Below are 15,966 nucleotides of genomic sequence, written 5' to 3'. Positions count from 1 at the left end.
GCTGAATTATCTGAAAAGGTTTTTCCTTTCCAAAACAAACAGACCAGGCAATTAAAAATGGTGAAAACACTGACAAAAGCTCAGCTTGTTTCCCTGATAATTAAAGATTTAGACATCTAATGACTAAAATCCTTCAGCCGGTTAAAATATATAGTAAAAATGACCAAGATCTAAAATGTTTGTTGTAAAAATGTGTCTTAAAACTGCATAAAAAGTCATTTTTTGACATTTTCTGGCACACAACAAACTGCTGCATGCACAAAAAGAATATGAGGCCACTGACTGCCGACCAAATGAAACAAGATCATTACTGAGTTTGAGACGAACCATCTTTAGATATTTTTAATGCAGAAAAGTTACATATAATAACATTCATTTCTCAGTGAAACAGGAAGATAAATCTCATTATTCTTGTTCAATTATTCTGTGGTCAAAGCTACAGGGTCCTAAATTTGGCATTGTTATTGTTGGTTGCTTACACATTTTTTATTTATGAATGTAATACATTATATTTCATTATGCACTCATTTGAAGCAGTCATTTTGATAAATTCAAAATTAATATTATTTTACCCATGTCTTTACTTCATGGTTACACCCTTAATAGTGTAATAGCTGCTGCGTCTGTGAGCTGAAAGACTGGACGACTTTAATCAAAAGAACCAATATTTAAATTGATGAAAAGTTAATAATGTATGTGGCTGCGGCCAAAGATTGAGTGTTAAAGATTAGATTTAGTACAATAGCAAAAAAAAAGAAAAGCCAAATGAAACCTCAATAAACCCAACTTGACTTTTTTTCCTAATAAAAGAACAAATTGTGCCCATAAGGTGCTATAACTCCACTTGTCCTCAGTGCAATTTCCTTTATTTCATTAGTTTTACAGAAAGATATTCTTAGGATCATTTCTTCAAAATTATTGGGTGAAATTACCATAACTTCTTTGTAGATTTCTGTCTACTTTTACTTGTATTGTAGGATTAAAGTTTCTCAATAACTTCCTCCACTAGCTGTTTTTCCTGAAGGTAAAGATTAGTCACTTTTCTCACTGGGAAAATAAATAATATCTATCATATCACGTTACTTCTGCTGTCATCCTGTTTGATAAGTTCATCTTGTTACTGTAGTCGATCTCCCCGCGCTGTCACATCCAGTCATTGTCTCCGCACAGAAATAGATCAGACAAAGATGTCTATAAATGTTTACTGCTTCTGGCTCACTGGAGATGCTCTGCAGTCGCAGGGTGAAAGTGTGAAAGAATAATCTCACCTGAGGTGTGACATCTATGGCACCAGCAGAACAACACTGTCACCAGCCACCTGTCATCGCGCCACACGGTGTGTCTACGCACATTCTGGCACACAGCTACCTCCAACACAGCGGTGGAGCAAGAACACAATAGAAAAGCACTCCAAGTAAAGTTTATACTTATAAAATGTGAAATAATTGTGAGGAATAGTCATGAGAGAATTAAATAACGAACAGCAGGTTGCTTAATAAGATCAGTCGAAGCATAAAATACTCCTCTGCACTTTGAGAATATCTTCTAAAATTAAAAAAAAACTTCAGTTAGCGTCGTAAAGAGGTGAAGCATACTTTAGAGACTTTATTATTCATGTTAACACATTTTATGAGCTCATATTCTGTCGGTACTAAAAATATTAATTTATTTGATGTTTATTTGACACATACAGAATCATCCACAGTATAACATGCAGTAAAACTTCTTTTAAGCCAGCTCCAGAAACAACGATCACATCTCGAAAATATAATATATATAATAGAATAGAATACTTCAGAGTAAAATTCAAAAAAATAAATACATTAGAAATACATTTTTTTTTTAAAAACGTATAATATCTTTACAATATAAAACAAAAAAACACAAAAAAGTTTGTTTAAAAAAATACATAAAATATATATATATTTTTTTTTAAATAAATTAACTTAACTAAATTAAATCAATTGGTTTCAGTAGCTTTTTTAAATAACTTATTGGTTAAATCTGGTGGCAATTTATGAATATTACTCTGAATCTGCAAAGTGCAAAGTTTGTTATTTGTACTAACAAACAAAATACACAGTCGCCCATGAAGTTGGAATAATTTTGTTTTCAGACACAAACCTCTGTTATTTGTGGTTTTGTTGTCATTGTGATATGTTTGGAAGAGATTGATTAATAAAGTTTTGAAAAGATATACAATTTATCTGTCAAGAATATTTCACATTGTCACAATCATACCATGGAAAGAGGTAAAAAAAATATTTTATTCCAACTATATGGGCAACCATGTATTTACCACACATATTTTAGTGGATAAAAAGTCGTCCCTAGAAACTAGTTGCATCTCGATATCATCATATCTTGAGTTAATAAATGTATTTACATTATGAAGCAGTTTGTTTGGTGCAGGATTGAGCTGGAAGTCGGGCACTGTGGCTCTCTAAGTGCATCACATTAACCCAGTTCATCTGAGGAGCTTCCACAGCAGTCAGTTGACTCTCTTTCCATCCAGCCTGAGCCATAGAGGCTGCTTTATCTGTTCGTTTGGTTTGTCTGGTTTGTCATGTAGCAGGATAGCTAAAAAACTGCTTACAGAGGAAGAGGAGGAAAACTGATGAACAAGTGATGTAGTATATGGTGAAAAAATCACTTTACTGCAGGATGTGTAGATAAAAACCCCTCAAAAGAATTTATGTCTCCTTAGAAGTCCTTTGTTTTCAGTTTCCACTAACTGGAGCTAGGTCCTATATTCTGTTGAGATAGGACTGTTTTTGTGCTCATCATATATCAAATGTTTTGTTTTTTGTGGACACCAGGAACAAGAATAGCCACTGCTTCAGCTACAGCTAACGTGGATTCTAATAAATTCAATTAAATCATATTTTTATAAGGTAGCTTAAACTGTAGATTAAGAATAGAGTCTGCCTGTAGCCAAATACCTCGATCAGTTGAAATTATTAAGTGCAGAGAAGAGGTCTTTTTATGTAGAATAAATTTTCACTATCAGACATTCACCATGATTGACTAAAAAGTTATAGAGCCCGACAGATATATAGATTGATATTATGGGCCCATTTTGGCCTATCAAAGGCAAATCAGTATCGATGTATATACTCCAATATGTGCCGTTATAAAAACTTCTTTTACACAATATATAATGCAGAAAATTATTTTTCAAATTAATATTCAGCAATTCACTGAAACTGAACAGTAATTAACAGTTAATTTAGCTATTTATTTTACTTCTATTTATTCTTTATTTGTTTCAGTTATCATTTATAGAACTGGCTGACGATGTAAAATATTGTTTACATCACGTGTAAAAATGTTAAATATTATTTTAGAAAGTTTTAGAAAGTAGCCCTCTGGGTGCATTTGCAGAAAAGGTAAAAAAAATTCACTGCACAATCCACATAAAAAAGGTCTATTTTCCTATATCGGCCACCATATTGGTTATCGATTAATTTTCCCCGTCTAACATTAGAATCGGCATCAGTCTCAGAAGTCCCGTATTGGTTGAACAATCATATTCTGATGAAGTTCGAGAAAAAGAAGGTGGAGGTTTGAGTCATCTAAGTACTTTCCGCTTTAGTCTTGTTGGTTTTTTGAGGTTTTCTCTTTCTTTAAGTATGTGCGTTAACAAAAAAAAAACATTTTAAAGAACATTTAATACACCACCCCATCAGCGACAGGCATTGTACTTGCATAGCTTCTGATAGCACGTCTATTTATTATTAATGTGTCCTGAATTCTCATGCTATTTGTGCAATACTATGTAACTGCTGCTGCCTTGGTGGTGGTGAGATCTCACTTCTTCACACCAGGGGGGGAGAGCGATATCGACAGCCGGCTGCACAATGCGGAAGCAACATGGCTTCTGTGGCCCTGGAAAAACTGACAGGACGAACAGAAGGCCTCCTGAAATGCCTGGCAGAACACTTAACTTGTTATCTCGACTCCGCTGACGTCACGTACACAGTTTGGATGAAGAGTGTTCCTCTTTGTTAGCGTGGCAGTGAAGCGGAGTGTCAGTAAGCTTCGTCGTAATCTTTCAGTTTCTGTTGGAGGGAATAGAGCAGTTATTTCAGATATCTGTCTCTGGTATGTCTACTGTTGACAATAGTAGTTTAACGCTAATCTTTAATGTTGCCCAGAGTTGTGTCTTTTAAAACCTGAAGGTGAGAGAGTGTTGATTGTTTCCAGTGCAAATCAGCTTGTTTCAGTAGTTTCCTAATGTTTTTTGTAATGGTTAAATGATCTATCTGGTCTGTGATCTTTGATCTCATCTCTCATTTTGTGATATCATTTCCTGGTACTAAATCAAATAACTTATTTGACGTTTATTTGACACATACAGAATCATCCACAGTATAACGTCCAGTGAAATTCCTTTTAAGCCAGCTCCAGAAATAATAATAATAATAATAATAATCCCCGTGTCAGCGTGGGTTCTCACCAGGTACTCCGGCTTCCTCCCACAGTCCAAAAACATGCACTTAGGTTTAATTGGTGACTCTAAATTGCCCGTAGGTGTGAATGAGAGCGTGATTGTCTGTCTCTAAGTGTCAGCCCGGCGATAGTCTGGCGACCTGTCCAGGGTGTCAGCTGGGATCGGCTCCAGCCCCCCACGACCTGAATGCGGATAAGCGGTTAACGATAATGGATGGATGGATAATAATAATAATAATAATTTTTATTTATAGAGCACTTTTGCACTTTTCAAAACACATGTTACAAAGTGCTTACAACAACTAAGCAACTTTCACATCTAGAAATTAGATTATATATACAGGTGCATCTCAATAAATTAGAATATCATAGAAAAGTTTATTTATGTCAATAATTCAATTCAAAAAGTGGTAATAACACATTATATAGATCCATTACACACAGAATGAAACATTCCATGTCTTAATTTATTTAATTTCTCCTAATTACAATGATTATGGCTTACAATTAATGAAGACCTAAAATTCAGTGTCTCAAAAAAATTTAATATTACAAAAGACCAATTTTAAAAAGTATGTTTAATATGGAAATGTTGGCCTCTGAAAAGTTTGTCCATCTATATGACTCAATACTTGGTTGGGGCTGTCTGACTTGAATTACTGGAAATTGACTTTTCCATCATATTCTAAGTTATTGAGATATATCTGTAATAGAATAGAATACTTATAAGTAAAATAAAAAAAATCAGAAATAAATTAGAAATACATTTTTAAAAAATGAATTAACGTAAAATAACTTTACAATATAAAACAATAAAACACAATAAAAAGTTTGTACAAAAAAAGAATTGCGTAAAATTAAATTGAAAAAATTACAAAAATAAATTAAATAAATATTACTGGTTTCAGTAGCTTTTTTCATTTTTCATAACTTATTGGTTAAGTCAACTATCTGGTGGCAATTTATGAATCTCCCTAATTTTGTGATATTATTTCTTGGTACTAAATCAAATCAAAATAATTTAATTGACGTTTATTTGGCACAGATGCAATCATACATAGAACAACATGCAGTGAAATAATTTTTCAGAAACAACTATCAAATTGAGAAAATAATAATATATTTATTCAAATAGAATACTTCAGAGTAAAATTTTAAAATAAATAAATAAACAAATTTTTAAAAATTCAAAAATAAATTAACGTAAAATATCTTTACAACAAAAAACAATAATACAGAATAAAAAGTATGTTTCAAACAAATAAAACAGATACAATGAAACAATGAAAGCTACTAAATTAAACTGCAAAAATAAAGAATTTGAGGACAAAACAAACACAACTATACACATTTTTAAAGCACTAATACACTTTTTATTTATTCTTGGTGCCACATAGGATATCACTTTGTGTGTGTTATCCACAGCCTGAAGTATTCTGTGTTTCTATGATTAGTAGTTGATAGGATTTGGTTTACTGGCCTGCAGTGATATAATTTCTAACCAAATCAATCCTAACCTTCAGACTTTAAGGCCCCAAACGGTGCATAACTCGTGTTATTATTGATTTTCGTAGTTGCTGCACTTTGGCTTTGTAGGGCAGTGACGTGTGTCTGCTGTACGTAATGTCAGTATAGAAAGCAGCACAGAGAGCCGCTGCTGGGTGTGTGAGGATGTATGTGGAGATTAAGTGTGGGTGTGTGTGTGTCCGTGATGACTGTCCGTGATGCTGTCTATGGGAGCGTGGAGAGGTTCTGGTGAGATGTAGTTATGAAAGCCAGTAAAAAGGGGCGACGGCTGTGAGGCTATTGAGCGGCACTCTGTGGCTTGATGCTGATGCCAGTGTGACCTTGGCCTCTGGAGCTAATGGAAGTGGAGGGCAGCGGGCATCCTCTGTGCATCTGTCAAACCTCCAACTGCAGTCCTCTCTAGCCGTCTTCATGCTTGTGCCAGTTTGAGTTTTTCCTCCTGTTAAAACAGCTCGACGCACAGCGGTATCATGGTGGTGGGGTCACAGACGAATGTGAAGGTCAGGTTTTGGGTCACAGTAATCGTTGCTGCTGTCACGCACAAACAAACTGCAGCAGTGATCAATACCCACCAGTTTATTAAAGAATTATCATGTTGTTTACATGCAACTAAATGTATGAGAAGATGATTTCATGTCTTCACTTTTTGTAACATGCCGTTATACAATAAAACTCTTCATTATCCCGCTATTATAATTGGATTTCGATTGGCACCTGACAAAAAGGGAAATGAAGGCTGCGATTGATCTTTGCTCGTATTGATTTGTCTGCATAACATGAAGCACACAGCCTGATTGACCAGACTGTAGCTTGTAAAAGACTGGTAGCGTAGAAAAGACCCAGCACACTGCAACTACTGCCAGTGTGAGTGTGTTTGTGGGAAGCAGGATTGTGTTTATGTGGCGCCCCCTGCTGTCAAATGAGATTACAACACGAGACTGTAGAGGAATTAATTTCAATTGAGGAGAACTCTTTGTTAGTTTTTTTAATTGATTTTCAAATTTTGTGGGCAGAACTTTGTGTGTTGATTTGGTATTTTCCATTTTCTATTTTGATCTGAACATTTTTCTTATTATTTATCAAGCTAGTTATCCATTGTGGACAAGTTCATTGACTTAACTGAATTGAGGAGTTTGCAGGAGGTTACATGACTGTCCTCAAATGTGCTTTGTAACATTCTCAAACTATTTTTGGCACTTTGGGGTTGAAAATTATGTTGTTTCTGGTTTCTTTAAATCTATCAGTTAATTATACAGCTATGGGACTTCACAAAAGCTTGAAAAACTGTCCAATATTTAGAAAAAAACATTTTACGTTAAATAATACATAACAAATAATACACTACTGGACACTTTATTGGCTAGCAAGTTGTACCTAATAAAATGGCTTCTGCTGCTGTTCAGAGATGCTCTTCTGCAGACCTTGGTTGTAACAAGTTTGTTTGAGTTACTGTTTGCCTTTCTATCATCTCAAACCAGTCTGACCATTCTCCTCTGACTTCTGGCATCAACAAGGCATTTCAGTCCAGAGAACTGCCGCTCATGATATTTTCTCTTTTTTGGACCATTCTCTGTAAACCCTAGAGATGGTTGTTAGAACAGCAGTTTGTGAAATACTCAGAGCAGCCCATTTGGCACCAAAAACTATGCCACGTTCAAGGTCACGTAAATCACCGTTCTTCCTCATTCTGATGCTCGCTTTGAACTAAAGCAGCTCGTTTTCACCATGTCTACATGCAGAAATGCACTGAGTTGCTGCCATGTGACTGGCTGATTAGATATTTGTGTTACTTTTTTAGAAAATACCTATAATGTCTGAGAAACCTCAGAAACAGCACAACCTGTATTTTAATACATCTTCCTATGTCAAAATCAGTGTTGGAAAGGTAACTTCAACAGTAAATCAGTTAAGTAATGTAACTTATTACATGTGATCACTTTTTGATGACTTTGCAGCTGCTCCCATGTTTGGCAGACTCAGCAAATTCAAACAAGAGGACCAATAAAAAAAATTGCACCTAATTTTAGCACATGCTGACAAACAGAAGGAGTTTGACTAGACGTAGAGACAGCTCCTTGTAAGCTATCCTACCCTGGATGGTTGCTTTGCTGACACACGTTTTCCGAAAATCCTTGAAAACGTAACATTTAACATCCAATTTTCGTTGTATGGGAACTAGAGCTGCAACCATTAGTCATTTGGTTGAATTTAATTGGCAACTATTTTGATCTTTCATTAATTGTTTTAGTATTTTAAGAACAAGCATTTATTAGTGGACAGGTTAATTGATGGAAATGTAATTTTTAGGGGACAGGGTTTTTTAAATAAAATATGGTAGTGGTAGGAACACATAGCATGCAAATCCAGATATAAATATTCACAGAATTATTTCCAGGCTGCTTCTATCAACATGGAGGAATGTACAGTAGAGTGCTAAAGGAAAGCTACTTTTAGCAGTCATATCTTGTTAAACACCAGGAGGAGACGGCTGCTGTCATTCATTGAGCCGGGATAATTTTTTTCATGTTTGAAGGAGGATCTTGTGGTGAGGGCTGGGCTACAGGGAGGGAGGAGAAAGAGGAGAGAGGGAGGGAGAAGCAGACAGATAGGGTGAGGGTTTTCCTCCCTCTCTCTCTTTCTCTTGCAGTCTCTTAGTCGTCTCCTGCTGATCACCCCGTGGTGCGCTTCAGCATGAGCTTCAAGCATAAACTGCAGCCTGTGAGTACCTCAGCCTTACTTGGTCTCTCAAGCTCCCTGGTGACCTCCTCCAACCCTCCATTTACTTTTCTTCACAGCTGCACGTTCCTGGTTGTTTGTTGTACCCCTTCCACCTCTTCTTCCCTCTCTCTGTCTTCACTTCATCCTCTGCCTCACCCTTCCTGCTCACCTTCTGCTGCTCCACAGGTGAGCAACATGTGCTTCATCAGCTGACGTGCTGATGTGTCACCTTGCTCTGACAAGGTGTTGTTTAGACTGATTTTGCAAACTTTCTGCACAGAATATTGCAGGTTACTTTGCTTTTTTAATCATTTGCATTTGAGTTTCACCTGTTTTAGGTTTACTGAAGTGGTTTTCAGTAGAAAAATAGGTGTTGTGTTTATATTGGTGGAATAATACAGGAGGAGGAAGATGCATGGCTGAAACGTTTCATTTTTATGTTTGCTGAAGTTTGCAAGAAGAAAGAAAGATTTTTCACTTTGCATTGGGGATAAATGTTTTTTTTTAATACAAAACAGACAAGCAACTGTTTTATGATTGTGCATATTAAGTACTTCAGCTGTACTTCAGCTGTAGCAAATGTCATATAGTTCATGTTGGCTTTCATGCTTTTTATCCTGCACAGTATTTAAGCTTCCCTTGTTCTTTACACATTAACTGCCCTTTCAATACAATGTATATGAAAGTAAAAATGTAATGTAAATGTAAAATGTAAACAGTGAACTCTCTTCGAACTCTGTTAATTATAACGGCAGGACAGCGACACAGAGCTGTTGCGTGCAAACTGGCGGTGGCGGTTGCTCTCTGCTCGTCATTATGAAACAGAACTGTGCACAACGTCAATAACTTAGCATTTCTTGGATGAGTGAACTTTTGCTCATGTGTTTACACTCTCATTACTGTGTTGTCTTTTCACATCTGTTCAGCTACTGTGGTCACTTGCTGACACACAAAGGAGAGCCAGAGCTGTTGTGTTCAGTCAATCCTGTGAGGTTTCATGCTGTAAAAAAACTGTATATCAGTTATAGAGAAAAAAAGATTTATGGAGCAGAAGCTGACATCATTATTGCTGCCCTGTGGTATAATAGAAAGCTACACAAGCATTAGTTATTCTGAGTAGAGATCTAACCTTTTCTTTCTCCTTTGTTATTTACCAAATATGGCCATGAACACATTTAGTGACTTTTTGTGTAGTGATTTCTCCTTAAGAGGAAATTATCTTTGAGTATGTCTGACCACTCTTTTTCTCTAAGCTGAGAAAGTGAAAAGAAACAGTTTAATTTTTTTTTTTCAAAGAGCCAAACCATGTTTGACTTTACTTATCGTCCCTGTGTCAATTTAGTTATTTGCACTGCAGTTACTTGTCATACAAGTCAAGCTTGTTTTGTGATGTTGACAATGATTTTGCAAAGTAAAATACAAATGGGGGTCAAACCACTGGAGGGTTTGTGAGGAAAGGGCAGGACAGCAATGCACTAAGAGCATTTTTAACTTGGGTAGTTTAGTAGTCTGTAAGATATGCACTTGATTTGTAAAATGACCCTGGACTTGTTCTATTTGACTCTGATCAGCTCACAACCCTGACCCCCACCCCGTGATACACCACCACACACTTAACCCACGAACAACATCTATCACAATAACTTTAGTGAAATAGATGTAAAATAGAGTAAAGGAACATGTTAAGGCTGGCTAGAGAGAGCACATATTTCACAATTTTTCGGCTCAAGTCTGTCCACTCCAGCAACACTGTCTGAGTATAAATATAAGTATGATATAATACAAATAAAATAATAATTATAAGACTCAGCACAGACACAATCCTCTGTTAATTGTGGATTCATTTTCATTGTGATATGTTTGGAAGAGACTGATTCATAAAGTTTTGAGAAGATATTCACTTTATCTGTCAAGAATAAATCACATTGTCACAATCATTTCATGGAAAGAGGTAAAAAATATTTAATTCCAACTTTATGGGCAACCATGTATAAGTATAATATAATAAAATTAAATAAAAATTGTAATGTAATTAATATATTAGTATCCATTTTGTTTAGTAGTATATTCATGTTTATATATTCATATAATTTCATATAACAGTATACTATATACCACTTGATTCCAGTTGGACAATATAGCACTAAGATAAACAATACTAGTATTTATAATGTTTGTAGGCTTTTATCTTGATTAAATCCTGGTGCAAGAAAAAAAACCTCTGCATTTGTGTTTAGTTTCTCATTTGTTAACCAAGTATTAAATAATAACAACCATCTTCTATGCTTAACAATGAGTTTATGTTGTAGTTTTGAGGTGATGGACAAATTTTTCTTTTGGAGGCTGTAGCAAACTCAATTATAAGACTACAGAGCAGGTATTGATATCATATGGAATCCATTCGTAAAAAACATATATATATTCCAATTGACAGGTGTTAAATCGGAGCAAAAAATAATTCTGTTCCTCTCCTGGCTGCAGCTCACAAGCTTGTTAATGTCCCGCCCCATCCACCCTGTGATTGGTCGGTTCATGAAAAGTGACACTGACAAGCACAACAACTTACTGAAACATTTGCAGCTAAAAAGCCAGGGGACAAACCTTGGTCATACCTTCTTCTGTGTTACCACTTCAGCTCATAGACTGTATATAAATAATGGATGTAGTGACTGTGACGTCACCTGTTGGCTTGTGGATCTAGTTCGGCATTACGCTGGTTGCCATCTTTCTTTTTGTTTGTACATATTTGGACTTTGGAGGAGCGAGTAGGATCTGACGACACTGACTACACGCCTCTCTACACCGGCAACCTGACTGGGAGAAGTTGCTAATAATCCATGTTAGTATTAACTGGAGCATTAATTGGGATGTAAATTTTGGCTAGCAAAAAACAAAATGTGTGTTACTGACCTCAGAAAAATGAACAGCGACTCCTTGGAGTGTTTATTAGTCCAGCCAAACGCTGAACAAGACATTTTAAATGAACAAAATGTAAACTGTCATCAAGTGAAAATACAGTGTGAAAGGGTCAAAGTTATGAGACCAAACCGGTAAATGTCCTTTTTTTTTTTTATATGTATGTAACATTATGTATAACTTTATTGACACGTTGCCGTGGATGCGCATTGCTTTTTATCTATTGTGATGATGGCTCGCCTTGTTAGCCACCTGTCAATCAAAGGTAGCCACGACCCAAATCATATGATTCTTTATCTTCTATTTTCTTCTAAATGGGGCCATTATTTACACTATTAACATCATATTGTCTTGAAGAATATTTTTAATAGCGATTGAGACCACAGTGTTGTCCTAAAAACATTTCTGAGGTAATAAATCAAGTGAGAAGGTTTCTCATTTTGTATTGAAATGAATGGATCCAAATGCTTCTGACATTCGTCAGCTCCCCCTGTTGGAATTTTTGGTAGAATGCAGCTTATGGCACTTCCTGGTTTGCCTCACTGCTCAGACCCGGAGGTTGCTGCTTGCTTCAGCTGCAGAAACTTGACTTAGAGTTGAACTGGGCTCACTGGGCTCACCGAGCTGCTCTCTGCTGTCAGTGCCTTCACAATCACCAGGCTGTGGGGATTTACTGGCAACGGTGCCGAATACAATTAGGTATTTTAAAACATTTGGCTGCATCAGTCTCAAGAGACTTTGGTTTCAAATCTCCCCAATTTTTCAGCACCACTTTATGTTTCTTGTTTGTCCAAATGTTGCAGAGAACAAAGAAAGGACTGGGTCCAAAGCACTGTTAGATACCATTTTAGCAACATAAAGTCCTGCAGAATTAACCAAAACTACCTCTCTGCATGGCTCCAATCCATGTGAGCACTTAGTCTGGTGCACAATTGATTAGAACTTTAGTAGAAGTGGTCACATGGTCTCAACAAAATTAGGATCGCATGGTTCAACAGAGGCAGGTGAGGCTGCAGTGTGCCCTTTAAAAACAGCAGTTACACAGAGCTGCAAACAGAAAATGATGCAGCAGCGGAGATGGCCGCTACACAGCAGGCAAGTAGAGCTGCTGAGGGTTTGGAGGAGCCTCCTCCTCTACTGCAGTGGTCGACACCAGGAGGAGAACCTGGACACAGAGGCTCTAATTGTGTTACCGGTCAGTGGGATCTTGATACAGATTGCTTTCCTGAGTCGTTCATTGTTAATTAATTGTTTTGTGTCCGTGTTAATGCAAGTAGACAAATCAATGCAGGAGTGGCAGTTGCAGAAACTGAATAAGTGTAGATATGTTGGCCTGGGTCTGTACAGGCTGAATAACTGCATAGAAACAGCCAATATCCTCACACTTGTTTGTTTAAATAGGTCATTTAGAGGCATCAGTATTGAGCCTGTTTCATAACCAGCTGAAAACTCTTCATTGCAACTTTAACATATTGTTTGATGTAGTCTACCTGTTCATGCAACTGGACAATTGTTTATGCTAAAGGCTGAAGTTGTTTCTGATCTTTTTGCTGCATTAAAAACTGTCCAAATTGTGAAACTGACTATTTTCGCACTTGTTGGCATTAAAGGGCTGTGACATTTTCTGCTGCCAAACTTGGTGAGAATCTTTTTGAGAAAGCTGTCACTTACCTCTCAGACAAAATTATACATTAAAACCATGAAAACCAAGATTCACTTTGTCAGAGAATGTCAAGCCCAAAACAAGCAACAGCAGCCACCAATTTGTGCATTTCACATTTCCCTGTCTGAATAAACATCTGTGTTATTTTGTGAATATTCTGGAGTTAATCAGGATGTTTTTGCTGCCTCGATGAACGTGTTGCTTTGTTGAAGCAACAGTTTAATACTGCTTGTTTTTGCTTTACTTTAAACACAGCTGTTTGCAGCATGCATAATAATGAGGTGATGTATCTATTCGAGGCTCTGTAAGATTATGATTTTTGCTTCATAAGGTAACTTACTCAACTCAAAGTACACTCTATCTCACTCGTCATGGATCCTCCTGTCTTACCTCCATTATTAATAACATCCTCACCATCCTGTCCATCTCTCCTCAGGTGTTGTCTCTCGGTGCTGATGTGCTGCCAGAGTACAAGCTGCAGGCCCCACGGATCCACAAATGGACCATCCTTCACTACAGCCCCTTCAAAGCGGTGTGGGACTGGGTCATCCTGCTGCTGGTCATCTACACCGCCATCTTCACTCCGTACTCGGCCGCCTTCCTTCTCAACGAAGTCGAGGAAGAGCGGAGGAGAACCTGCGGCTATACCTGCAACCCACTCAACGTGGTGGACCTGGTGGTGGACGTCATGTTCATCGTGGACATCCTCATCAACTTCAGGACCACCTACGTCAACCACAACGACGAGGTGGTCAGTCACCCGGGACGCATCGCACAGCACTACTTCAAGGGCTGGTTCCTCATCGACATTGTGGCTGCCATCCCCTTTGATCTGCTTATATTCCGCTCTGGGTCTGAAGAGGTGAGAAAGAAGGGGAGACGGTGGATGTCAGTGGCCTCACAACATCAACATCATACATTTTATCCCTCCCAATGTTGTTAGCAAAGATACATTTATCTTTTTCAGACAAAAGGTCAAACAATATTGTTATTATTTGTGTCCTGTGGATATAGTGTTTAAGATGTATTGGTTTGGGACATTGATGCATGCCTAGACTGCACCCAGTGGTTTGTGGACTACTGTTTTGAAGCCTTGAGTTTGGCATTTTGACTGTTGCCCTCCTATTTTTTTGAGCCAGAGATGACATATTCAAACAGTATGGTCAACCTATGTTGGCTTGGTTAGCAAGGTGGAAAAATTAACAATTTCAAAGCATTGGTTTTAGTTCATCCGAGCGATTAACTAGATATTTTAAGGTGACCAGAATGTTACAAATAACTTTCAAGGCATTAAAACACACTGAAAGGGAAAGTGTTAGCAGCTTATTATCTATCTTGCTCTAAATGGGACCATAATTTACAAAATGAACATCATGCTTGCTTGAAAAACATTTAAAACTAGCAATTGAGACCACAGGTAATGTTAACTGAGCAAATATAACCTCAATCAGGTGAGAAGTCGGGGAAATGTCTCATAAACTTCCATACAATCAGATTTTCTTATTTTTTTCACAACCAGTGGAGTCGCCCCCTGCTGGGCACTTAAGGGAATTAAGGGAATGCAGGTGTAAGATAACCTTGTTTAATTGCATAGAAGTCTGTTAGAACATTTCTTACTTCACAGTCATTAACTTGTCTTTGGTTTACCTTGAATTATAAAAGCTCTGTTAGCAGCAACGTCACAACCAGGAGCATAATGTCCTCATGTTCTCATTCAGCTCCACCCTCTTGTCCTAATATAGCCGAGTCTGTTTCCAAAAAATCAAGGTCATGGTGGATATGTCCGCTTCATTTATACAGTCTATGCACTGTATGCTTTCATGTTTTGGCTTTATTTTGACCAATAATTTGATCTGTGCTTTTATGTTTTTTTAATTCAGTTCCTTGCATGACAGAACCCTCCCTTTTAAGTCTCAATGCACTTTATATCTGCAGCAAAAGAATCAGTTATAAAGTAAATAGTAATTTCAGTGATTAATGTTACTGTTGTTATCCTATTTAGCACTGGCACAAAGGCTTGCTAATATCACTAACATGTAGTCACTTCTCTCTCCATTAGCCTCAGACAACCACTCTGATTGGATTACTGAAAACAGCCAGACTGCTGAGGTTGGTACGAGTGGCCAGGAAGTTGGACCGTTACTCAGAATACGGAGCTGCAGTTCTTTTCCTCCTCATGTGCACCTTTGCACTCATCGCTCATTGGCTGGCGTGTATCTGGTACGCCATTGGCAACGTGGAGCGCACGGGTCCCGCCCGCATAGGAGGCATGAAGATCGGCTGGCTGGACAACCTGGCGGACCAGATCGGGAAACAGTACAATGACAGTGATGCGGCCTCGGGCCCCTCCATCAAGGACAAGTATGTTACAGCGCTATACTTCACCTTCAGCAGCCTGACCAGCGTGGGCTTCGGAAACGTCTCACCCAACACCAACCCAGAGAAGATCTTCTCCATCTGTGTTATGCTCATTGGCTGTAAGTAGAGTGGGAGAGAGTCTGAAATCAGAACCAATAAAATATCTCCAGGTTAAAAAGTGAATGTGTGATAGAATCAGTGGGAAAGCCTCAGTCAACATGGTTTTCAATCCAGATAGAGATGTTATTTCTAACATTTTCATGCTATAGAATACAAACATTCTGTGTTTTCCCAAGATAAATCATTTTCATGGTGGAAAAGAATGTGACACT

At 37.4% G+C, this 15,966-nt stretch overlaps 1 protein-coding gene across 1 annotated transcript in view; it reads left to right on the top strand.

The window, feature by feature from the left end:
• The window catches only part of kcnh6a (potassium voltage-gated channel, subfamily H (eag-related), member 6a), a 41,843-nt gene that overhangs the window by 14,286 nt on the left and 11,591 nt on the right, over window positions 1-15,966 (top strand). Inside the window, exons 7-8 of the mRNA XM_059348830.1 lie at window positions 13,713-14,138; window positions 15,336-15,753. Of these exons, the coding sequence (XP_059204813.1) occupies window positions 13,713-14,138; window positions 15,336-15,753 (844 nt within the window). The remainder of the gene's footprint in view (window positions 1-13,712; window positions 14,139-15,335; window positions 15,754-15,966) is intronic.

Source organism: Centropristis striata, chromosome 13, assembly GCF_030273125.1.
Source record: "Centropristis striata isolate RG_2023a ecotype Rhode Island chromosome 13, C.striata_1.0, whole genome shotgun sequence".
Taxonomy (NCBI): Eukaryota; Metazoa; Chordata; class Actinopteri; order Perciformes; family Serranidae; genus Centropristis; species Centropristis striata.
This window is presented reverse-complemented; position numbering and strand designations above follow the sequence as displayed.